This window comes from Rhipicephalus microplus, chromosome 3 (genome assembly GCF_043290135.1).
Source record: "Rhipicephalus microplus isolate Deutch F79 chromosome 3, USDA_Rmic, whole genome shotgun sequence".
Lineage (NCBI taxonomy): Eukaryota > Metazoa > Arthropoda > Arachnida > Ixodida > Ixodidae > Rhipicephalus > Rhipicephalus microplus.
The window spans coordinates 13,161,130-13,185,667 of record NC_134702.1 but is presented as its reverse complement, the minus strand read 5'-3'; the positions used below and the strand labels follow the sequence as shown (position 1 = coordinate 13,185,667).

The window sequence follows — 24,538 nt, the reverse complement described above, 5'->3', positions numbered from 1 at the left end:
GGCGTGACAGTTAACGGCAGATTGTTGTAAAAAAAAAGAAAAAAACATAGTGGCCAAGGACACTATTTGTTGTTTTAAATTTAGACAATATGGCTATGATTCATTGCTGATAAAATGACTCACTTAAATGCGTTGACTGACCAGAGAGGGAAGTGGCTGATTGTATATGCCACGAACAATGGTTGTGTGTCTCTTGTTGTTAATCCTAATGGTGATTCGGCATTCAGGACAGCACGTATTTTAAACAAATTTTTAAACAGTATATTCCATGTTTAACCGTTACTTTCTCCCTATGTGAGACTGGGCTCCCTAACGGCACCATATTGTGAAATTCCACTGTTTGGGGCCTCTGACTGGCGCAAAGGACACTGACTGGCTTCATGTTCCGCCATTACGATATCTGTCGAAACGCCGTATTCGACAGTGTCCAGAGTAGCACTTTTGTTCCACGTTGACTGGTGAGATCTTGGCGGCAGACTTTAAGGCCCACTGTCTCTATCGAAGCGAGAGCTCCTGAACGATGAACGTGACGAAAAAAAAATTAGAGACCATGCACTTCCACCCCAAATGAAAGCTGCACGGAACGCGAAGGGTAGTAAACTGTATGTCGTCTATTCGGCATTCCTGCCTCTGCTGCATATACCTGATATATTTAGACGTTCTCTTTTTGTCGTTCATTGGGGATATGGTTTAATTGTTCATTATTTTTATTTATTTATTTATTTATTTATCGATACTCCAGGCCAATATGTTGGCCCATGCAGGAGGGGCAAATACAATAATACAAGGACAATTATATGGAGCAGCATGCTGGTGAGCGTCCAGGCAAGCTTGTTTAGTGCTATGATTTGTTGGGCGTGTTGGTTCATTCTGTTGGGTGCTCTTACAGTCATCCTCCCTTCATGCGTGTTTTCCATTTGTGCCCAAATGTATTCCAGGTTGTTTAGTATATTCCGGTGAGTGAGTTGTGCTCCGGTTGTGCTCGTGCGCTCCACCGACAAATGTGTGCAGGCAGTCGGTCGGCAGCTGATGGTGTACCTGATAGAGCACCTTCTGACGCGTTACAACGTGGACCCGTACGTGCGCTACCTGGTGGACACCACGCGCATCCACATCATGCCGAGCATGAACCCTGACGGATACGAGATCTCCAAGGAGGGACACTGTACCGGCACTCTTGGACGGTACGCTGAAGCCCATCCGTTAATCAGGAGTCGCCTTCCATGGGCACGAATATATTTTTAAAGGCCTCGTTTTGTCGTGTATCTTCTTCCGAACAGAACAACTCGACCTATATGGTCTGTGCAACAGTAACAGTATGATAGAGTGATCGAAGACAGCCCGAGGTCATGCTATTATTCATTAAGCCTAATGCCTTAAGTTTCCAGTTGCGCATCGTCCGGGGGGGGGGGAAACATGGCAGGCGAGTGAAATGGTACAAAAACCCGCGTGACGTGCGTCACTAATGTAATATTTTGACGTCACCATGTGCCGTCATTGTAACGTCAAAAGTCTGAAATTTGTGACATGTGACGCCATCAGTTGAGGAAACGTTGCATTGCCATATAGGTGTGCCGATAATGGAGCTATATGGCAGCACCAAGTTAGGCTCAGAAAGCTAGTAGAGGCCCGGGCAATCGACAGAGTACGTCGAGATAACTTAACATGCCTCTCTCACACTATACAGCTCGAAGTGTCTTACAAAAAAAGCGGTCCCCAATTCTCGGTATCTATGGATTATGAGCGGGGTATTCCAAACGCGGAGCGTCTCAATTTCATTACGTCGTGAACAAAATAGTCCCATCGCATTCCTTCAGTTTAAGTTCGGTTTAATCTCGCTGCCTTTTTCGATGGCGCAGGTACAACGCTCGTGGCGTGGACTTGAACCGTGACTTTCCGGACCAGTTCAATACTCAGGCGCACGAGCAGCAGCCGGAGACCGAGGCCGTGAGGCGCTGGATCCACCAGATCCCGTTTGTATTGTCCGGAAACATCCACGGCGGGGCCATCGTGGCCTCCTATCCATTCGACAACTCGCCAAACGCCGGTATGCTGCTTCAGACTATCAACCGGAACTCTAAGGCCAGCCGTCCGTGTTCGTTCTTGCTTCTGCCGAGAATAAATGTCTCATGCAATTGCGACGCCAAATTGCCGAAGGAGTTAAGATGAACAAGTTCTGCTCCTATGAGCTTTAGCTGGCCACAATATATTGCTCGCAAGGTCTCACAAACCGAGAAACTGAAATGTTGTTGGAAACACCCGTAATGTATCGGGTGATGGTGGTGATAAAAATCTTTCAGCTGCGGAAGCATATGTTGTACATGTAGGCCAGAGATCAGCAATACGTGCCTGAGCAGCTTAGCAGTTGATTTTAGCTCGAATATGCAGGTTCGATTTTCTCGGACATGGCATGGGGGCGAAATGAAAAGAACACCCGGGCGGATGATGAGATTTTGATGCAGCTTAAACACCGCGGGTGGTCAAAATTAAACCCGAGTCTCACCTCATAATGTTATCTTGGTTTTGACACGTCCATTCCCAGAAGTTGAAGATCACGATAAGTTGCTTTTCGTAGAATATTTTTCTTTCCTCAGTGTCAAATACAACTTTCTTAACAGAAGTACATTTGCATGCGCGCTCATGTTCACGGGATGACATACGCACGCATGCATGTTCTAACTATACGCGATTGCCTGCAGTGTTTAGTGCTGGTAATTGCGCTTGCCTCACTGGCACCACCGCCATCTACAAGATGATTCTTCGAGCGTTTCTCAGCATCGCTGTCTATGCGATGGCTTGACAATAACTTTCTATCTGAGAAACTGCGATCTAAATGAACCGAAGCCACCCTGCCCCTTTCTCAACAAGTGGCTCCACCCACGATGGGACTGGAAGGCGATGTTCCGCCGCCACACCCTCTGGATGGCCTGGGTGAAGATGAGTGTGAAGACTGCTGTTCCTGAGGTATTCTTCTCAGAGGTCCTTCGTCGTGGGTGGAGGGGCGCTTAGGAATGGACCACAGTTGAAGTGCAGCTTTAAGTACATAGTCCGAATATTCGTGCTCAGAAAGAAGTCGCACATTACGTTGGCTGTTTGCCGCTTCTGTTACATGCATCAGTTGCCCTATTTCTAACAAGATTATTTAAAGACGAACATGCCGCTTCTGGTGCAAAGCTAAGTACATGAAAATGTACAGAAAATACAGACAAAAGCGCGCCATACTTTTTGGCCCTCGCTGTTTGTCGACACGCGACGCAGTGTCGCGCTCCTATGTCATTTTTGTGTGTTTGTTTTTACGCTTTGCGGCAGTAGTAAAATGTTTAGCAAACTCGGGCACCAACTTGGATAAAAATAAGTTCTTCTTGAGTAGCATTGCATGGTGATTTGCAGTGTTTCACACGCATACCAAGCCGTCAGTGTCCCCGGACGATGACGTGTTCCAGCACATCGCCAGCGTGTACTCATTCAACCACGCCAACATGTATCTGGGCGCTCCCTGTTCCTCGCATCGCCCAGCTTTCCCCAACGGAACCACCAACGGTGCAGCCTGGTATCCCCTCGCGGGTAAGTCTTGCGAGAGCCACCGTCGTGGCTGCTGAATAACTTGAATTAACTTATGGGGCCAGGGTACATATCCACGCCCAGTGCTAATGTTCTACTTTAGTATAGCGTTTAAAATGCCTCACAGAACTAGAAAGTATAGCGGATGTTATTAGTACTAAATGTGACGTAAACGTGAAGAAGAAAAATGGACGGAAGGATAACATTTACTTGTAATGTCATCTCTTATAACTTTCCTTGGCAATATTTTCTGTTAGTTTTTATTAATACTGTGTCTCACAAAAAAACGAGCGCTTAAAACTTTTACTTTTTTCGGAAAGGCAGACAGACAGACAGAGGGATAGACGCGTACAGACAGACAGACAGACAGACAGACAGACAGACAGACAGACAGACAGACAGACAGACAGACAGACAGACAGACAGACGGATGGATGGACGGACGTGGAATGGACAGATGTGGAACGGACAGACGGACGGACGGACGGACAGACGGACAGACAGATGTGGAACGGACAGACGGACGGACGGACAGACAGATGTGGAACGGACAGACGGATGGACGCACGGTCGTGGAACGGACAAACAGATGGACGCACGGACGATTAGACGGATAGATGAACAGACGGACAGAGAGACAGACGGACGGAGGGACAGACGGACGGTTAGGCGGATATATGAACACAGACAGACAGACAGACAGACAGACAGACAGACGGACGGACGGACGGATGGACAGATGTGGAACGGACAGACAGACGGACGCACGGACGATTAGACGGATAGATGAACAGACGGGCAGAGAGACAGACAGACAGACGGACGGAGGGACAGACGGGCGGTTAGGTGGATAGATGAACACAGACAGACAGACAGACGGATGGATGGATGGATGGATGGATGGATGGACAGACGGACGGACGGACGGACAGACAAACGGACAGACAAACCGACAGACGGACAGACGGGTGGACAGACGGATGGACAGATGTGGAACGGACAGACAGACGAACGCACGGACGATTAGACGGATAGATGAACAGACGGACAGAGAGACAGACAGACAGACGGACGGAGGGACAGACGGACGGTTAGGCGGATAGATGAACACAGACAGACAGACAGACAGACAGACAGACAGACAGACAGATGGATGGATGGATGGATGTACGGATGGACGGACGGACAGACAAACGGACAGACAAACGGACAGACGGACAGACAGACAAACGGACAGACGGACAGACAGACAAACGGACAGACGGATGGACAGATGTGGAACGGACAGACAGACGAACGCACGGACGATTAGACAGATAGATGAACAGACGGGCAGAGAGACAGACAGACAGACGGACGGAGGGACAGACGGACGGTTAGGTGGATAGATGAACACAGACAGACAGACAGACAGACAGACAGACAGACAGACAGACGGATGGATGGATGTACGGACGGACGGACGGACGGACAGACAAACGGACAGACGGACAGACAGACAAACGGATGGACAGACGGATGGACAGATGTGGAACGGACAGACAGACGAACGCACGGACGATTAGACGGATAGATGAACAGACGGGCAGAGAGACAGACAGACAGACGGACGGAGGGACAGACGGACGGTTAGGCGGATAGATGAACACAGACAGACAGACAGACAGACAGACAGACAGACAGACAGACAGACAGACAGACAGACAGACAGACAGACAGACAGTCAGACAGACAGACAGACAGACAGACCATGCGTCGCTTTTTTGACATCCTTGCTCAGGTGGCATGCAAGACTACAACTACATCTGGGGGGACTGCATGGAAGTGACGTTCTCGATCTCCTGCTGCAAGTTTCCGCACCGTCGCGAGCTGCCCCGCTTCTGGGACGAGAACAAGCAGTCGCTGCTTGCTTTCTTGGGAGAGGTGCACAAAGGTGAGCCTGACTCTGTTTACAATATAAACATTGCGTGATTAGATTACTTGCAGTGGCATAAATGCAGAAAAATTGCAAGTGGGGACACACATCGTATACAACGGCGGCAACTTTGTTTTCATAAGTATGCTTCATTTCAATTATACAACAATATTAAAATCTTACTTTTAAATTAAATTTAAAAAAAAAAACGCCAGGCCTGTGCAGAGGGCACAGCACAGTAACAATGAAAGCTAGAAGAGCTGCCTTTCAAAGTCTTTTATAAACACTCTTTGGGATGCTACAATCACACTGGTGGGTACCCACTACGCCATAAATAATCAGAAATTTTGTGTAGTAGCCCAGCATTCACTTTGCTATCCTTCGTTATTTTCGGAGAAAAGTGGTATCGGCTACATGCTTGTTAGGAATTTGTGAAATTTTTTTTTCGCAGTGGCTGACGACGATGAAGAAATATGCCTGAAGTGGGTATGCGTCACAGTTGATAGGCGATCAAGAACAAGTTTTCTAATGGGTTGGAGGATTGAAAAAGACCCACTGGTTAGGCAATCATGGCATTGTGTGATGCCTGGCTGTTTCTTTTATGATCTAAAACGCTTTATTGCTCATATTCACGTGATTCCTTTCCCGACATCAAGCCTGCCTAAGGCCAGTTTAGAAACGAGTGGCACTGGCATGACCCAGTGGTAGATTACTGGGCTGGTGCGCAGTGGACCCGGGCTCGAATCCCATTGGGTCATTGGTGTTTTTTATCTACCGAGTTTTCTTTTGGTTCGATACTGGGGTTGTGGCGGTGGCGGACAACTACGGCGCCACGCTTGACCCCTGTTCTGAGCTTTCGCTGTAAAAACGTGAAATGAGCATGAACATTCAACAGCACATGCGCACGCTTCATAACAAATTTGATTTCCGAGCATAACCCATAGGTAGGCTTTAGCATGTTGCCAGCTCTGCCGACCGGGATGAACAAAAATATAGTACAGTTGGCACTTTGTTGTCATAATGAGTAAATGTACATTTTGTCTTTGACTTCAGCCCCATTCTCCATCGCGTATACCAGTTAGAAACATCCTCCCTCGCCTTGCCGCCAGAATGTTTTTTGTAAAGCTTTTTTTATGTACAGCAGCGGTTTTCTTAAAATAAACCAATCATGGCCAAGCAGTCACGTTTATAGATCATTTTGAATTGCTTCCAACAAAGTGTCGACATGAATAACTGTAGATGATAAGAATTTCAGTCCTTGCTTTGAATTTCAAGCCGATAATAAAAAAAACTTGTGGCACGTCAGAAGCAACCCTATAACTTCCGAAGTAATTTTACATGATGGAAAATTAAAAGTTGATAGCTTTTTATTTCAACGCAAAGTGTGAATGGACAAAGCCGGTGCAAGACGTCATGAGGAGCGTTTCGAAGGCTCGTGATCTACACCGAAAAGCTTCAGGCTTCAGACTTGGTTGCACAGAACGTGCGCTATTCTTAGTTGTCAAGAAATTCAAATATGACATTTACGAGATAAGTGTCAACACAGGGGAGATCAGAACACACCTTACCCCATTCCCGTTATTTACGCCACTGATGATTATTTTAGACATGTGATGACAATATAGTACACAGCTGGTTGGATATACCTGTCCGTGGAAGTCTGTAGGAGCGGAAACAACGCTATGAAAGAATGAAAAGCTTTTCTAAAAATACTATGAAGAAACGGAGCGATTAAGCCTCAAACGTAGGTGATTGCTGCTGATTGCGAGCTGAATTGCTGCCCCCTATTGTTATTTTCCACTTAGAAAACAATCCGCAACAATATATCTTTTTCAGATAAAACATTAGAACGGCTTCTTTGCCCTGCCCTTCCGAGCATCGGTAGGGCTACCTGTGCGACAATTCGTGTCTTGTATGATGTGCTCTCCACAAAAGTAAACAAACCTGGGCCATGTCGTTATCGTTGTGATGATGCTGAAATATTGCACGTATTTCGGCAGGGGCTTGGCTAACGACTGCAGCTTGGCCCCCGTGTTTTTCCTATGCACTCACCATAACGCGTGGGGGCGAATAAAACGTGCATATTGTAACGACGTCAGATAAACCCTGAAGAACAATGGCTTTACTGGCAGACGATGGTGCGAAGCACGTCTTATCAAGATCAACTACGGGCAGTCCAGAAGGTCCACGATGACGCCACAAGGCTCGGCCTAATGGTACCGACGTGGACGCGAACCGCCTCTGTCTGAAAAGACCGGGCTTCAGGGCACAAATAATGTTTTGTGAATGAACGAATGAACGAGGAGGTGCAGCGCCACGATGAAATACACTTATTGTTATCATTTTAGCACATGAACACATTTTATCGATCCTGAAAAAGAACACTCGCACAGCTTGGACATCGCCGCCGCTGGTGCATACGCATGGCAGTAGTTGTTCTCATAGAATTTACTTTTATGCAGGCGTACGAGGCATCGTTGCGGACGAACGCGGTAACCCAGTGGCCGAGGCTTCCCTGCGTGTATCTAATCGCACCATCGGCTTCAAGAGCACGTCCAGAGGAGAATACTGGAGGATCCTCAGGCCTGGTCGTTACACGCTGGAGGTTAGTTCTTTACACTTCGTGCCAATGAAAGGCCCCGAGACTGGATGACCATAGGGATGGAGTATTCTCAAGTTTTAAAAGAGTTGCCTCTTATTCTTGCATCTTTTATCTCAAGTTGTATAGAGAAACAACAGACACATGAGAGGGCCATGATTAACGCTCCGTGGTGCTCGAGTGTTTACGGTGTTCAACAGCTGACCCGTGCGTCACGGCATCGCATTCCGGCCGCGGTGGCCGAATTTTCAAAGAAGGCGAAAATGCTTGAGGGCCGTGTGCTTAGATTAAGGAGCACGTTAAAGAACCCTAGGTGGTCGAAATTTCCGGAGGCTTCCACTGCGGCGTTTCTCGTAATGATATCGTGGTTTCGGGATGCTAAACCTCAATTAACTAGCTAGTTAGCTAACTAAATAGCTAGCTGGCTGGTGAACTAACTAAATTGCCGTGTCTAAAGATGGTTAGCAGACAACACTGAACTATTTGTTTTTCATCATTTGGAAAAATTTGTCCTCTTTCTTTTGCTTGTTCTTCCGTTTGTTGAAAGGAGAGATAGAAAGCAAGAAGAGAAAAGGCAGGGGGGTTAACCAGACGAGCGTCCGGTTTGCTTCCCCGCACTGGAGATAAAGGAGGGAGTATTAGAAAGAGAGGGAAAATAAGGAGAGCACTGACCGTTCAAAGAAGTACACTCGTTCAGTCACTCAGGCCGCAGCTGCTCTGACCTACATCGCTTCAGCCTTCAGACATGCGGCAGGGAAATCGCGGCCTTTGAGAGGGTCCTGGGCGATCCGTGGGGCTTACTGAAGTGCTGAAAACACTGGATTGAGAACCTCCAGCAGTTTCAGGGCAGTTCGAGTGGTCGGAGCAAGCCTATTCGTCCGCTTTCGTTGAGGGAAAACCACCGGGACATATACAGCTTGTCGACTTGTACAACTTTTTTTTTGCTTCTATCTAGCTTCTAAACCCTTTCTTTTTTAAACCCAATAAATGTATTTCTCTCTCTCTCTCTCTTGCTTTATAATTTTTGTTATGCCGCAAGAAGCAACACGTGTAAGGCGCAGTTTCGAAATTCATTCGCTGCTCAGGTTTCTGCCCCGGATTTCCACACGGTCAAGCAAGACTTCATCGTGCCAGAACACCAGGTCTCCATCCTGAACGTGACGCTCAAGTCCTTGCTCGAAAAACCTGAGGAGCCCGAGCAGCTACAGCCCGAGCAGGACACTGCGCAAAGCACAGTGCCACGAACTCCGGTAACGCCTGCTGCGGAGACCAACGGAACCTCTTCACACTCCTCCTTTTCCACTAACACCACTACCACCAGCTCGCGCCCTCCTTCCACTGCCGACTTCGTTAATGACGTCACCGGAATGTTACAGCCCGACGCGGCAGTTGTCGCGAGGCGCCGTGGCGCCGCCGGCGGCGATGTCATGGACGCCGCTGACGTCAGGGAGGCTGGGGGATGCCGTAACCATGTACCTCGTGACGATGGTCACCTGATGGAGTATCACGCGCATGCTTTTGTGATGAAAGTCAGGTCGGGCGTCAACGATGTGCCATCGTGTTCCACCGGGAGGCGATTGTTCGCAATTTCAGCGCTGGTTTTCTTGGGGTCTCGTCTCGTCAGTGGACCTTAAGCGGCGATACGATACTGCCCAAGATTCGCTACCTTTAATGTATAGCGGCTGGGGCTAAGCCGAAGATGGGCCGTTGTAATGGTTCGGGGTGAGGTGACACCATATACTGGGCATCCATCGCGGTGGTCTAGTGGCTATAGTGCTGAAATGATAAACGGGAGGTCGCGGGGTAGAATCCCGACCTCGGCGGCCGCATTCCTTCGAACAAGTGCTGTAGGCCCGTTTGCTAACAATTAAGTGCACGTTAACGAACTTAGGTGGTCGGAATTACCGGAGCCCTCCACTACGGCGTCTCTCACAGTCGTATCGTGGTTTTGAGGTGTAAAACCCCAATGAGTAATATTACCGACTGCGTGAATGCCAAATCAGTCACTGGAAATGTTAAGTATTATAGATTACCTAACACAATAGTGAGTGTCATATGTACGGTACTGTTTGCGAAGAGGCGTTGCTCCACAGCTAAATGACGAAAAAAAGCTTGAGTCACGCTTCTCTAGCAAGGTGCCTCACAAAACAGTACAATGCGCAATGTAGCTGATGCAGTGTTTATATTGTAGATACCCTTGCGCTTATTTGAGCTCTATGGTGAATGCATGCCTGCATCTTCGAAATGCGCTCTATTTGTGCACGCTGTCAGTGGGGAATTATGTGTGTCTGTATTCAAAGTTAATGCTTGCCACTGCAAGGATGCTGTCCAAAGGACTAAAGTAAAATAGACACTAAATTTGAGCATTTCCGGAGTACTTGCTAATTTACCTGGTACATGCTATATTACCATATATCAGGGTAATAATTGATGCAAGGCACTGCTCACAAATGCTGTTGGGATTTCTTTCGTACATCTACTTACATTGCGTACCTGAACACGTGCTAAAGACTGCCAGTTTGCGTATGTGAAAACATGACGGCTATGCAAAAGAAACTAATATATATAGTGTGCACGTGCGTCATGCAGCGCCCCTTCGTCACTTTTGAAATGCGCCACCGACATGCCCGGGTACCTACCGACTCCGTCGCCTACCCCTTGCGCCCGTTTAGTTTTGCCTCACGATGAAAGTTTGAGGAATTATCAGCTGCTAGTGAGGCAAGTTGATTTAGTAGTCCACGAAGAGGGAGCGGCGCTTCGGGGTGTTTCTTCGCCGAAAGTTATTGCCTAAAATTGAGAACGCACATTGATATTTTCCGAAAAGTACCGGCGTGTTTGGCTGGCGCGGATTAACTCAAACTACTTGAAAAAACTCGGTGATATTTGCGTCTTCAGGTGTAACTTCATTCCGGGTAAGTGCCATAGCCAAGCATGCCTGCAAACAGAGATAGCTTACCAAGATATTGTACATACAAACTTGTCCGCGACCACTGCATGCACAATTAGCGTGTCAAGGAGGCGGTTAAAGTCGTGATGGCGATTGCGGAAATTCGGGTATTGCATTGAAACAAACAGTGAAAATGGATGCGAAACAATATTACTTCACTTTGAAGTATAGCTGATCGGTTCAAGTTGGGGGGTGAATATATTTAAAAATTGGTCAATTATTTCTCTAACATGGTCTTCATTATTATCAGGGACTCTATACTGTACATTAGCGCACAAAAAAAGTAAAATACAAGGTGAAAAAGATATCAAAACATACGCAAAAAAGTGATGACCGGCATTACCACGGCACGCACCATGCACGCGAAGTCTCTATCGGCCTCGCATAAGGTTTTCCACGGCCGTTTCCACAAATTTCAATGAAAGAGGGTTAACATAAGAACTGATTAAAACACCTGAGGGTTTTAATCAGTTCAGGGGGGCTGCTACTTTGGTGGCGTGGGCCATAGCAATATATTAATATTAATACTATCTCTTGTAAACTTGCCTAGCTCTGCACGACTCGTTTTCGATTTTCAATGGGAGCTGCTGCGCTTCGCTCATCCACTCTTAAAATTGCGGCTCGAGAGACTTTGGGCTTTCACTTGTTCTTGGGCCACGCAATTTGTAATGAAAGCGAGATAATGGGCCCTCGTAGGTCGTGGCGGGCAGCCGGTGTACGCGGTGGCTGGTATACGTGTCGCGCATCTTGATTTTCTGGTCTTGTATCGAGTGAACAAGCGAGGCCTTCCTGATCTGATGAGCTCGTTAAAGTACGACAACAACAAAAAAAAACACACAATGCTTCCCTTTCAACATCGTACGCAGCAACAGATGACGAGCCCCCAACAAACCGCGCTGCAGCACGCGAACTGCCGTAGGTACCCGGGGAGGTACCCGGGAATGGCGGAAGAGGGCGACAACGGCGGAAGTGACATCACATGAACACTTTCTATTGTAGGCCATGTCGATAGGTTGAATGGAAATATAATGTATCACGTATAACAATGATACTTAATTACTTTTACCCAAAGAAACGATTTTCACTCATTTTCCGACACAGTTACATTCATGTGTAACTGTGTCTGGTAGATGAGTCACAATGTTAGGCAGTCGGAAAACACCTTGTGCGCATTAAAGGAAATCAAGGAATCTCGAATAGCTCAAAAACAATGCAACTCTAAACATACTGATCATTTTATACATGAGCACATTGACGACATTATACTCTATATGTTACCATTTTCTCATTGTACCCTCACGACGTACGGTGAATTACTAAGCTCGTAAGCTGAGTGTTGCAGTCACCTAAGCAAGTTGTGGCTTATTTGATCAAATTTAGATGATGTCAACGTGCAAAATGTTAGTCTTGTCTCCCTAAACGCCATTTGAAAACAACATTGGAGCAGGTTAACCGATTACCATCAGTTTAAAAGAACCACAACGGTGTTGCTGGCTGCATAGTGTGAGAATGAGTATGGAAATGTAATACAAAACGGCACTGAACAAACAAGTGCTCCTGGTAGCGAACACGCTTCTCTGCTATTTTGCAGACTACAAAAACGAAACTTGACCCAGTTTCATGACGAGGCGAATTCGCAACATGCAGCTTACGTGCACTTCATCATCTACTTGGTTTATCATTCACTCCCGATTATTCATTCTGTGTGCTGGTTTTTCTCTGTCTCTGCGAACTGTCTGTGGGCCTTTTTCTTAAACTTCCTTTTCTTTTTGTTTATTTCTTTTTGTTTCCAACTGAGCCACAGGTGGCACTCCAAGAGAATAAGTTAGACACCTTAAGACAAATTGTACCACAGCCACTTTTGCCAGCTCGCCTTCAAAGCGGTACCACTACCCAAAAACAAGCCGTTCCTGTTTGCACAACCGCTACGTCACCGTCCGAGCTGCTCTGTTATATTTTCTCTTTGTTGTATGTCATGAATTCACCTTGAATGCGCTAGCTCATAGTCATCGCTCATTTCTTTTTTCGCCATAATGTCCTGTTTGTTGGCTGCAAGTGTCCACAGCCCAGCCAGCATTTTCAGCTGAACGCACGTACATCACAACTTCCTTCTGTGTTAGTTTCTTTTGTCTTGCAGTGCAAAACATTTCTACGTGAGTACGTGTAAGTTCCGCCCACATGCATGTCCCAGGCTTGACATACGTAAGCCTTATGTGTTATATCTCTTATACAGAACGATCTTTTTTATTGTATTTTGGGAAGTCACTATGCTTGCTCCAAGACAGTATTCTTTCACTAGATATTGGACCAAGCAAGTTTTTTAATGAATAAGAGCTCGAACAGGTCATTGTAGATTCAGGTTTCTGTTCACTGGTCACTTGAGAATAGCAAGGTCACGCCTTTTTTTACCAAAGTAAGCCTCCAGAAAATAGGAATAATGCCTTTACAAAGCGGAGATTTGTTAGACGTATCATGAGACTACTTACAGTTGCACAGTAAATCATAATTTCAAGAAACACTTTGATAGGTATATATAGGCTCATCACCTTAGCATCATCATAGTTTTTTTGTCATGCGTAATTATTTTTCAAAGCATGCAGCGTGCCTGGACACAGTGGGCCTTCTGTTTTTTTTTGAGCTTGGTTTTTTATATCTTTCCGAATATTGTCGCAGACATCGGCCTTCTCAAAAGGCAGCATTGTGAAACTTTTAGCGGGCTCTTTTTAATCACTTCCTTCGTGTTCCATTCTTTTTTTATACTCGTCATTACTGTTTTCATGCACGTGTGAGTTAAGCATGTGATCAGCACATTGTATTTTCTTAATTTTTTTATTTTTCTATCTTGCTCGGTGATGGAGCTTGCAGCACCTGCTTTGGGTTTTTTTCTACAGTTATCTTACTAATAAACTTGAAACACCCACTTTCTGTGTTCCATTTCTTGTTTGACAAGACATCTATTTATAAAAAACTGTAGTATTTGGCGTGTTAGTACGACGTGGTTATGAGTACAAGTCAGCGCAACAAATAAGAGGGCGCTGAAAATATGACACAGAGCGCCGAAATTCCAACAAATTATTTCTTTGGAAAGCCTTCGTCTTTATACAGTTAAACACTGTTGCACCAGCCGTGCGCAGAGTACAATGATGCTACAAGATATAATCACGCGGACAAACCTAAACACATCATTTCTTTATCAGTGAGAGTGACAGAGGACGTACTTAAACAGCCATCTGTTCACGAAAAAAATCTTTTCCGCCTAGATGATTTTCCGTGTGGTGTGACGTCTGCATTTTGCGACCATGCTACAATCTGAGTCTCTTGGTCTACACCCACACACACTGAGCAGAAAAAACACCCTTGCTTTGGCCGATGAACGTTATACATTTGTTCTTTCAATCTTTCATTTCAACGACGACTCTCAACTTAATATTTTTCCCCGTAACAAAGGCATGCCTTTGTCCACACGTTCTTGAGCATACCAATGATAGAGGCTTCATGTACACTTTACGAACGGTGAACTATTTATATACACAATTTATCGCTGGCGATACGCCGATCTCGGAGCGATCTCAGTGTGTCCCTTGAATTATTTACCAGCGATGTGGCGCGTGAAGCACACTCTGAGCCCCGCTCGTTGCGTGGCGTGAGCTCGTGAACGTGTACTTTGCACTATGGGAAGTAGTGACCCGTCTGTCTCTCTCTCTCTCTCTCTCTCTCTCTCTCTCTCTGTGTGTGTGTGTGTGTGTGTGTGTGTGTGCGCGCGTTTGCTTATCTTGTGATGGGGATGGTTTGTACGTCGTGTGCTTTCACCGGAAGGGTTGCGTTGAAGTTACCGAGCGCACGAAGGTAGCTTCGACTATTACAGAGGCCCCATATGCGAAAAGAACGCGCTGTTGATACACAATGCGAATTGTGACACTTCTTAGCTTGCGCTCGTCATGTGTGTGTTGTTTTAATGCTTCTTTCGTGTTGAACAGAGTGCTGCACGTTTTGATCTGATTGCCGTTTTTCGCATGACATTTCAGTTTATTGCTATCGCAATCATTGCTTCGCATTGCGGTGAAACCGTTACTTTTTATTATTTACTTCTTCCCTAAACTTAAATCACTCTAAATATAAGTATTGATAACTCGCGCTTGGCGCCTCCAGCGATTCCTCTAAAAAGGCGCTAGTCAACAGTATGGGCCTCTGTACAAGATCGATCCGTCGTGTCACTTCAGCATGCCGTGAGACGTCAACATGCAAGACTAAACATGCCTACACCGTATCCGATTAAACGTCGCGTATACCAATTCAGAAAAAAAATCGGACTGTCAGACGCAGCATTGTGTGTCCAATGTAAATCCTAGGAGACATCAATCACGCGCTCTGTGAGTGCACGAGATACGCCCCAGAGTGGCAGTCGCTGAAGACGGCCGTAAAACTACAAAGGGACTCAAACTTGAAGTTGACAGATATAATCTATAGGCCCACGGCAAAGTAGTTCCAGTGCGCTACACGCCACAAAAGTGCTACTGACATTCTTGGGGGCTACAAGCCTGGACGAAACATAATATAGTTTAGTGCACGTGTATGACCGTATGTGTCATGTGTTTACACTGTAGTCATCACCCAACATCCGGAGTAGCATGTCAGGCGAAAAGCGAGACAAACATTTCCAGCTCCCCATTAAAATAATTCTCTCTCTCTCTCTTCTGCCCGATGCGATGGGATGCTGCTGATCCATCTCGTGCGCGTGAATAGGCTTCAGGCTTGTCTTGCCGTCACTGTAACACAGTACGTAATATTTGCAGTAAATTAACACAGCGATTTTATTTGAGGACGTGACGTGGCTGCTTGAAAACACGCAGTTACACAACAATTAAAACAAAAAGAGAAGAGTTTCTTCGTGCGCCAACGGTGGGTCCTTGTCCTGGTTAGCGGACGTTAAACGCGGCGCTTCGGAGGGGCAATGTGTTCACGTGACAATGCTTCCCGTGTCCATTGCTTTGATCCGTATATTTTGGGCTTACCACAGTACGCATTTTCTTTTGCTGTACATTGGAGAATCTTTGGGACATTTGAACGCCCTCGAGAACTCCTCCATGTTACTCAAGGGCACGTTGACTCTGAAAGCGAAAAGAAAGAAAAAAAAATGGCCCTTGAGCTTTGCCTTCAAGAGTAGAATGCGACAGACTAAACAAACCCTTTAGCATCGCCTGCTCAACCATTAGCCTGCCATCTATCCTCGGTGGACGTTTAAACTATGCCGAAAAAAAAAGAGGAATGTCTGCTCACGTGTTCATTGGCTGTTTGAAACTCGTTTTAGAATGCCCTCTCCAAACGCTCACCACTACGCCATTATTCTCACCCATACCCGTCAGTAAGGGAGTGTGCGCATCTTCGCAACTGCCAAATTAGGGGTGCTAGTGCTGCTGATGATGATTGTTATTTCGTTGGAGTGCTCTGTCGTGGGTAAACCTTAAACGCACCCACTTTTCGTGCGATTCATAAATTCTGATGCCGGGTGAAATTACAAGCACGTGCCGCACAATATCAGATGCATTACGGAGACTCCTCGCACTGCGCTTCATGTTATTACCGAAACAGTTTCAAGCACTCGCGTGACCATGTGGTCGAACACTGGCTCGCCACACAAAAAGCCTGGATTTGATTCCCATTCGAATCGAATCTTTGTCTCCATATTCAGGTCATGAGCAACGCTGATTTTTCGATCACAACCAATTGAGCTGACGCTGGAATTTCTGCGACATGAACTCTTTCACGATATCACGTTGAAAAAAAGCTGCAGACTACCTTCTGTCACAAAACGCGTATACGCGCTACTTAGGGCGCTGTGCGCTATAGCACGATCGCAACAAGATAACTTTCTATTGCGATAGCAAATATATGGACACTCTCCGCTGAATTTTGCCCCGTCTTCGGCATCGGCGTCGCCTTCACTCACCGTATATGTATACGTATCTATATATATGTAACGCGAAGAAGAAAAATAATCGCGAAAAAGACTCCGGCCCACGAAAGCGAACGTGGGACCTCTGAACCGTGAATGCGAGGTGTTAACTATACTGAGCCACGGAGGAGCACCTCATTCAACGTTCAAATGACAGGGTCTTTATTTTTACTTCCTACCGCTGTTGACGGGCATGTCGGGGGGAACTATTGGTTTCTGCATTACCAGCAAGATGGCGCAATGAGCGCGCGTTGCCACATCATCACGACGCAGCGGCGCGCTCTCTCATCTCCCACGCGTACTTTGCCCAGTGTAGAGGAGAGGGTGGACGCTCAGTCGCGCGTCCTTATCTCGCGGTGGGAAGGATCGTACGTCGATTCTGTTGTAGCTACCGGGCGCACAAAGGCCACTGCAATCGTTGCACAGTCTCCCTTTACGAAAAAGGCGTGCTTTTCAGACACAGCGAAGTAACAACTGAGACGCTTATTCACGTTCATCTCTACCTGTGAGTACGTTTAGGGCGTCATTTGTGCGTGAGAAACGCGGGGCACGTTTCGATCTGCTTGTCATTCGGCGCGTGACCTTCCAATTTGTTGCTAACGCGTTCATTGCTTCGCCTTTGTCGCAAAGCTGTGACTTATTTAAATACGTTTGTTACATTGAAATACTTTTGCTTGAGTCAGCTTGCCCATTTGTTACAGCGCATCATTATCTCTAGATACGGCCACAACAAATATTGTATATAATGAACAAATTAATTTCCCCAATGTTACTTTATTATAGCGAGCTTAGACAGTGTATGTACCTGCCGTCTATATGCAATGTTGTATTTAACAATTCTTGGCATGTAGAGCCCGTTCATCGCTCAAGCTTCCATTCCTTTGAAGAGCCCTGTTATATTTTTTTATTTTCACGACTGTTTAATAATATTGCTTTTTTGCATTTGCGGTGTAAGTTTGGCACTTTGGAGAGGCTGCGCTTGTTCCACTTTATGTGCGATTGAATTTAATTATTGACATGCACGTGACAACTCTTTTTTCTCCATATTTCTTTATATACTCTATATAAAGAGATTATGGTTGGCAGGCTGCTTCAATTAAACGTCTGCTGTTCATTTATTTGTTCTAGTTGACTCTGAGGCTATGACTGAGTTAGAGATATCCAAATTGAAAGCTCCTCGAATTCATTTTGCAGGCTTTTTATATACAGATGGAGCCGTAATCATGCAGGGCTTCCCAAACGAAATATAACAATTTTCTGTAGACTTCACGATACAGCAATCATGCATGAGTAATATGTTTAAGTACGAGTCAAAGTATTCTTCCCTGACCCCCCTTTTTTTTACTTGCCTGTATCTCGACGGCGCGTGAACATCAGAGTCAATCTGATGCTGAAGACGTCTTGGTCGAGGGTTGTTGCACCATGTCTGCACGATAGACAACGGGGTTATGTGCAGCTGATAACGAGAAGACAACGTTCGGAATACATAATACATTACGTTGTCAATAATATCGAAGTTATGGTTTATTGATTGCTAAAAACACCTACTTATAAGAAACATATAGTTTCTTTCTATTTTTCAATTAATTCACATTAAACTGCGCTGTCGCGGAGGAAATATATCAAGCCTTTTTTTTTTCTCACTGTGGCACTACGTCGCAGATTCTCCAAGAGGCAACCGTGTCTCGCTGTATAAACTCGCAAAGTTTTTTTTTTCTTTACTAATCTGAGCAGTTGTGAGCTACATTTTTGGATACCCATTATTGTAACATCGTGGTGGTAACGTCACGTCTTCCTTTTGCAACGCCCCAAAAGATGAAATAAAGGACAAGAAGACCCATGGGACACAGACTAGTGTCTTATTGTGTTTGTCTGAGTCTCGCTGCATTCGTCAGAATGTGTACCAACTCGGACAATAGAATAGAAAAAACTTTATTTTAGTCCTGCAGGACGCGCTTAGCGCATATAGGGCGTCTCCCAGATAGGGGGAAGTGTTTATGTTTATAAGAAGGAAAAGAAAAGTGAGCCCCGTAACTGTCTGCATCAGGGTGCGACACCTCAATAGTAGCTCACAAGGCATGGGGGTGAGGAGGAATTAAAAGGATAGGAATAAAGATGTAGAGAGAGAGAAAGAGAGATGCGCTAAGCCAGCGTGCGAGGACATATCGAGGGGATAGGAGAGATAGGAAAGATGGAAATACGGTCACAGGAGTCCGAGGACGGGGCACCACTTGCGACATCTCTTGTCGGCGTCAAGAGATGGCGTAGAGCAAGTCCAGTAGGTCAGAGCTACGCTGTTGTTGGAGATCGGCATCAGTAGATGGCGTAGGGCGAGCCTAGTCGGCCAGAGCTACGCTGACGTCGGAGATCGCGAAGGCACAACAAGCGAGTCTGTCGTCTCCCACGTAGGAACCGCAAGGGAGTACCTGGCGGCCACTTCCTGCTGGACGGCCCATTGCTCGTCGGCGAGAAGTGGGCTTCTGAGGGACCTCTCCCACATGTTTGAGCTAGAGTCGGGAGGAGTGTTTCTACACTCCCAGAGCATGTGTGCGAGTGTCACCGTGTTTCCTCGCGAGGGGCACGTGTCGCTGGGGTATGCATCGGGATAGCAAACGTGAACCTCGATAATTGCGTACGTGTAAATCTTTAATGGGGGTATGGTTAGCGCCTGCGGTCTGTTAAGTTTGGAATGTGGGGGCGGAAAAATGCGGCGTTCAAGATCATTATTGGTGAAGAATCTTGCTTGCGATATTCACGACCTTGGCGTACAACATATGCGCTACTTTTTGCATGCGCTTCTTGCGGCAGTTTATATACGGGTCGTCTAGAGTGAACTCCTTCAACCTGTTTTTCCCTTCCAATGTAGCGACGAAGTCGCCAAAGAAGCGCCGGTTGGAGGAGCAGTCGTGCTCTTTGCGAGGCGGTGGCGCCCTCTCTTGCACCGCTTGGGTGTCAGCTGTATGTTTCCCGAAGCTTTTTTTAGCTATTTTAGGCGTATTACTGCGATTACTTTTGATTCTTAGGGTCAGTTAGATTATTTCAGGTTTTAGCTTATTTCAACCCGGTTTTGAGCATTGCCAGCCTTGTTCTAGGCCTGTATTGGCCTCTTGATGTGCGCGTGACCACGCCACATGGGATCAACGAATTGAAGACAAGCCGGGCCCTATACGCACTTATATGAACTCTGGATGAATTTGGCTGTTTACAATGGGCGCGAAGCAGCGTACAAAAGTGCTTCGGGAGGCGATGTTCTTACTTCACATGGTGCGCTAAGATGTGTGCCTGGGATTTTCTGTATTTTATTTAGAGATGCTTCGGAATGGATCAAGTCAGCACGATCACTTACACCCGGGAGCATGGGCAGATTGTTGTTTATTCTTTTTTAGGGGGGGGAATCACCCGTTTGATTTGAAGTTTGGGACGGGTAGGCAAATGTTCGTGTTACCCTCTGCATATAAAGGCAAACAAATTCTGGGGGAGCGGAGGGGCACAAGCCTGCTTTGCCGAATCCTGGCTGTGCCATTGACTACCACCTGATATGCTTAGTCTGTCTATCTTTCCTAGGCCTTAAAAGCAAGACACAAAGTGCAGGTCTCCAAATATTTCTTCCAACCTCTTTGCCGCTTGTCGCTGATAGCGGAAGAACAAAAAAGTAAACCTTACCAGGGCTACTGAGATGAAGAACAGCTGGTCAGCCGTAAAGTTCTCGAGTCCGGGCAATGATTCCACCTTGTGCTTCCTCGCCCAAGCTCGGTAGGCCTGCAGAGGCGCATTTTAATGACACACGTGCACATTCTGTTCTTCATGAATTTTATTTTCTAATCTCACAAGACAAATAGAGGAGTTGTGGAGAAAAGATTCCAGGGACAGCTTGACGTGTCTGCAAATTTAATGTTCAGCAGAGAGGCAATTGAAATCGGAGATACACAAAGAATATTCCAAGCAGTACACAAGGCTGCAATGTGTTGTACACTTCTGTAAGCTCAAAGGACCCCTAGAAAACCTTTGAAAGTGCAAAAAAAAAAAAAACGAGTGCCTTGGTCTCTTCCGGCATTTCCCACCTTTGGGGCACAATTAGGACACCGGCAGTTCGTTCACGTGACCTCAGGGTGAAATAAACTCTCGAGTAGAGATATCTGTTGTGAATTGTCTCCCACCCCTTTTTTTGCCGTGCAGTTGCATGCCCGTCCTGCCTTGTCTCGAATACTTATCACGCGCGATAAACTGATTTAACTTTGTTTCCCTGCGTTTGCGACTGTGCAAGCATACATAGCAGCGTGCAGTGGAAAAGCGCGAAATCCTCACGCGCAACTGACATTCCACGGATTTCAAGAAGAAAAAAAAAGTAGCAGGCAGGAGATAGCATAGGAGGGGTAGTGATGGCAATAAAGAACTATCGTCTCGCCTTTGTACTCGGCGTGGTTTAGGGTCCCACTGAGGCACGTTATTTAAAAACACGGCGTTAAGTTCTCCGCACGGAGCGCTCCATGTGTTTTTAAATAGACTAGCGATTTCTTCCTTAGTTCTGCTAATTTTGTGAGTCTGCATGGTTATATTATTTCTGTTTTGCCGCTGAGGTATATATATATATATATATGGGATATGGCACAACGGGAGCGTTGTCAACAAGGATAAATATATTTATTTCCCAACAGTTTCGGGAGGGGACCTCCCTTCATCAGGGGATGAGGCCCTCATCCCCTGATGAAGGGAGGTCCCCTCCCGAAACTGTTGGGAAATAAATATATTTATCCTTGTTGACAACGCTCCCGTTGTGCCATATCCCATACCTTCACGAAGACTAACTGGCCCATTGAATTATTACTCCCACTATATATATATATATATATATATATATATATATATATATATATATATATATATATATATATATATATATATATATATATATATATATATATTGCTCAGCGTACCTTTCCGTCTTGCTGATGACGTAGTTGCAAGAATATTTAGCTGTTAACTATTTATGCGAGAGCTTTTTTAGCAAAATCACCTTCGAAAATGCATTATTTTTTGTACAATATAAAAAAACATTTCTGTACCTTTAATTCAGCGAGCAGCAGCACACATGCAGCCGATATTTTGCTTTTATAGTTTAGGTTGAACTAACCACATCGACGCTGGCGTGCAGGAGGTCAGGAAAAGTAAAAATATTTGTTGGCAGCTATATAGAAAAGGGTAAGACAAACTCAGAAGTAGGTCACTGTGTCCCAATCAAATCCGTGCGTTAGTGTGCCACGTGTTTGATGCTTTAATGAATAAATTATAAGTATCACGCATATTGAGAATATCGAGTTATGGTTAACCTAATTAAGTATACCTTTTTTCATGCACTAACGCAGACGCCTAAGCCAGTTGATATCATTTGCAATCGCACTGTTTGTGATCATTTTTATTGAAGATGATGACTCGCCGCACAGTCAATCATCCCAGACTTTTGAACTCGACTGAAACAGACTTACGTGATATGCTTGATGAATTCCACCATTGTCTGCTATATTTTCCCCCACAGTTTTCTTGCCATTAAGCTGTGAAAAAAAAAGAGAGCCCCAGGGGCATGAAACGAAGCCTTCATAACTTTCATTAAAGAGAGAGAGAAAGAAATAAAAGGAAGAGACAGGGAGGTTAACCTAGAAGAATTGATTTGCTACCCTGTACGGGGGTGGGGAAAAGGGTCGGAAAGAGGATAGAGGTAGAGGGGTATAAAATAAGTTAGAAAAAAACACATCGCACACTTTCATTAAAAAAGCTCAATGTCTTTATGGGCGTTAAGGTGACGGTACCACCGTCGCCATCTTGCGAGTAGTTTCTGCTTGAGCCACCAGAAGACGCCACTAAGTCACGTTTGGAAAAAAGGGAGGAAAATGCACTCTGCGCCGTCGTAGCATGCAGTGGCGAAGAGCCTGTTCCTGCTGGAACTAATCCATTCTTTTCGGGGGTGCCGCTGCTCCCATATCTCCTTTGAAACGTTTCAAATGTGCGTGACGCCCTCCCCCCTCCCCCCCCCGCTCCCCAATAACAACAACAGCAACAAAAAAAGGCACGGACCCGAGAGCCTTTGTACTCCCGCGGCTTCGCACGGAATAAATTTTTGTTACTTTGCTAAAGAGTACTCGCAAGCTGCAGAGACGGCACTGGTCTCAACCATTCTTTTTTTCTTGAGGCACCCCATGCGGTCACTATGAATTGAAACTTCACCGTGGCTCGAAAATTCTCTATTTCAGAATCGGCGTCCAGATTTTAGACATTGTGGAAGTCTTTAGTGATGTGTTTTTTTTTTTCGAAACTTGACGTCAAAACCCTTTTGACGTCAAATGACCCATTTATAGGATACTGGAAAGGCGTTCTTTCAATGACAACGTTAGGTGACATTTTATTCAAATTCGCTGTGCCCCCCCCCCCCTCTATATTTTTACCATCTTCAGTGTCTCGGCACTTGTGGGACTAAATTTCGTGATTGCAGCACGCTAGCTGATTGAGACCCCTGGCCTAGCGAGTAGAAGCTGCAAAATTGGTCCCGGCACCACATTTGTCATTTGGGGGACGGGGGATAGGCGGCTCACACATATGCCTAGGTCCATCGGAGGGGCACGCTTGAGCGCGCCTATGTTTAGTGCGAACGCCTCATTTACTAGGTGTCTAGCGGCCGATGCCAGCGATACTGAGACGGTAAATGAGCTACGTCGCGCGCTCTGGTCAGTGAAGGTTGGTTGGTTGAAAAACTTTATTTCTGGTCAGTGAAGGGTGCCTAGAAAATAAGACATCACATGATCTACATGAGAAAAAGGATTATCTGCTAAATTTAGTTTTGCTATAGGTTGTTATAAATTGTGCGCGTGTTGTCTATTTCGCGCAGTGCAAGCTTTATTCCTGTGTTTCCAAACTTCAGTAGGCGTCGGGACGCGTTACGTTTGTTTTGCTGCGCGCGGCTGGGAACGCTAGAGTTCACGCAGCCATCCGCACTTTTCGCTGCAGTCGGGGAAATGTGGCTCGCTAACTAACGGCTTGCAAAAGAGTTACTGCGCATATGCGAGTAAGCTTGTTTTCCACACGAAAACCTCAACCACAGACTAGCAGACGAATAATTTTTTTTCCCATTTACCACTAATCCCTGTCTTTCCTTTCTTTCGTTTTCTTCTCTCTCTCAGTGGAAGAGGAAACTTACAATGAGGCGTGACATTCCTGAAGTACGTTTTGAGAAGTCTTGGTGCTGATCCTGCCCCTTCGTATGAATGTGGAGTGGTGAACACGTTTAGAGCGAGAAAAGCAGTCAGGGAAGCAGAAGTTTTACAGGTGTTTGCAAAGTGGGCGCCAGGTGCAACACCCTCTACGACGGAGTTGCCTTGTCGGCGCTTTCGGGAAACGGGAGACAGCATGAACGAATGGATTCGCAGCGCGCCGTTGAGTACACAACGAGCGCGTAGCAATGGGCATTTCTGAGAACGCGGCATCCGCTCCCGTCATAGTGTGATGACGTCAAGAGGCCTCAGCTAGTCTAGAGGGTATTGGCCAGGGGTCGCTCACTATTTTGCAAAGGCCAAC

The 24,538-nt window shown here is 46.0% G+C and overlaps 2 protein-coding genes across 6 annotated transcripts in view; one reads left to right on the top strand and one right to left on the bottom strand.

Moving 5' to 3' along the window:
* LOC119163862 (carboxypeptidase D) overlaps positions 1-24,538 on the top strand; it is a 129,828-nt gene that overhangs the window by 9,972 nt on the left and 95,318 nt on the right. For 2 of the 4 annotated variants that reach the window (XM_075888915.1, XM_075888916.1), the window contains exons 4-9: positions 1,012-1,184; positions 1,860-2,047; positions 3,391-3,564; positions 5,342-5,494; positions 7,939-8,081; positions 9,161-13,942. In XM_075888915.1, coding sequence (XP_075745030.1) covers positions 1,012-1,184; positions 1,860-2,047; positions 3,391-3,564; positions 5,342-5,494; positions 7,939-8,081; positions 9,161-9,709 — 1,380 coding nt within the window. In that variant the 3' untranslated portion in view covers positions 9,710-13,942. Of the gene's footprint in view, positions 1-1,011; positions 1,185-1,859; positions 2,048-3,390; positions 3,565-5,341; positions 5,495-7,938; positions 8,082-9,160; positions 13,943-24,538 lie in introns of those variants that run through there. The other 2 variants (XM_075888914.1, XM_075888913.1) reach the window with 1 other exon arrangement.
* The window catches only part of LOC119182044 (membrane metallo-endopeptidase-like 1), a 37,954-nt gene continuing 29,224 nt past the window's right edge, over positions 15,809-24,538 (bottom strand). For both annotated transcript variants that reach the window (XM_037433193.2, XM_075888911.1), the window contains 4 exons: positions 22,459-22,524; positions 20,639-20,734; positions 18,325-18,401; positions 15,809-16,130 (listed from right to left, as the gene is read on the bottom strand). In XM_037433193.2, coding sequence (XP_037289090.2) covers positions 16,031-16,130; positions 18,325-18,401; positions 20,639-20,734; positions 22,459-22,524 — 339 coding nt within the window. In that variant the 3' untranslated portion in view covers positions 15,809-16,030. The remainder of the gene's footprint in view (positions 16,131-18,324; positions 18,402-20,638; positions 20,735-22,458; positions 22,525-24,538) is intronic.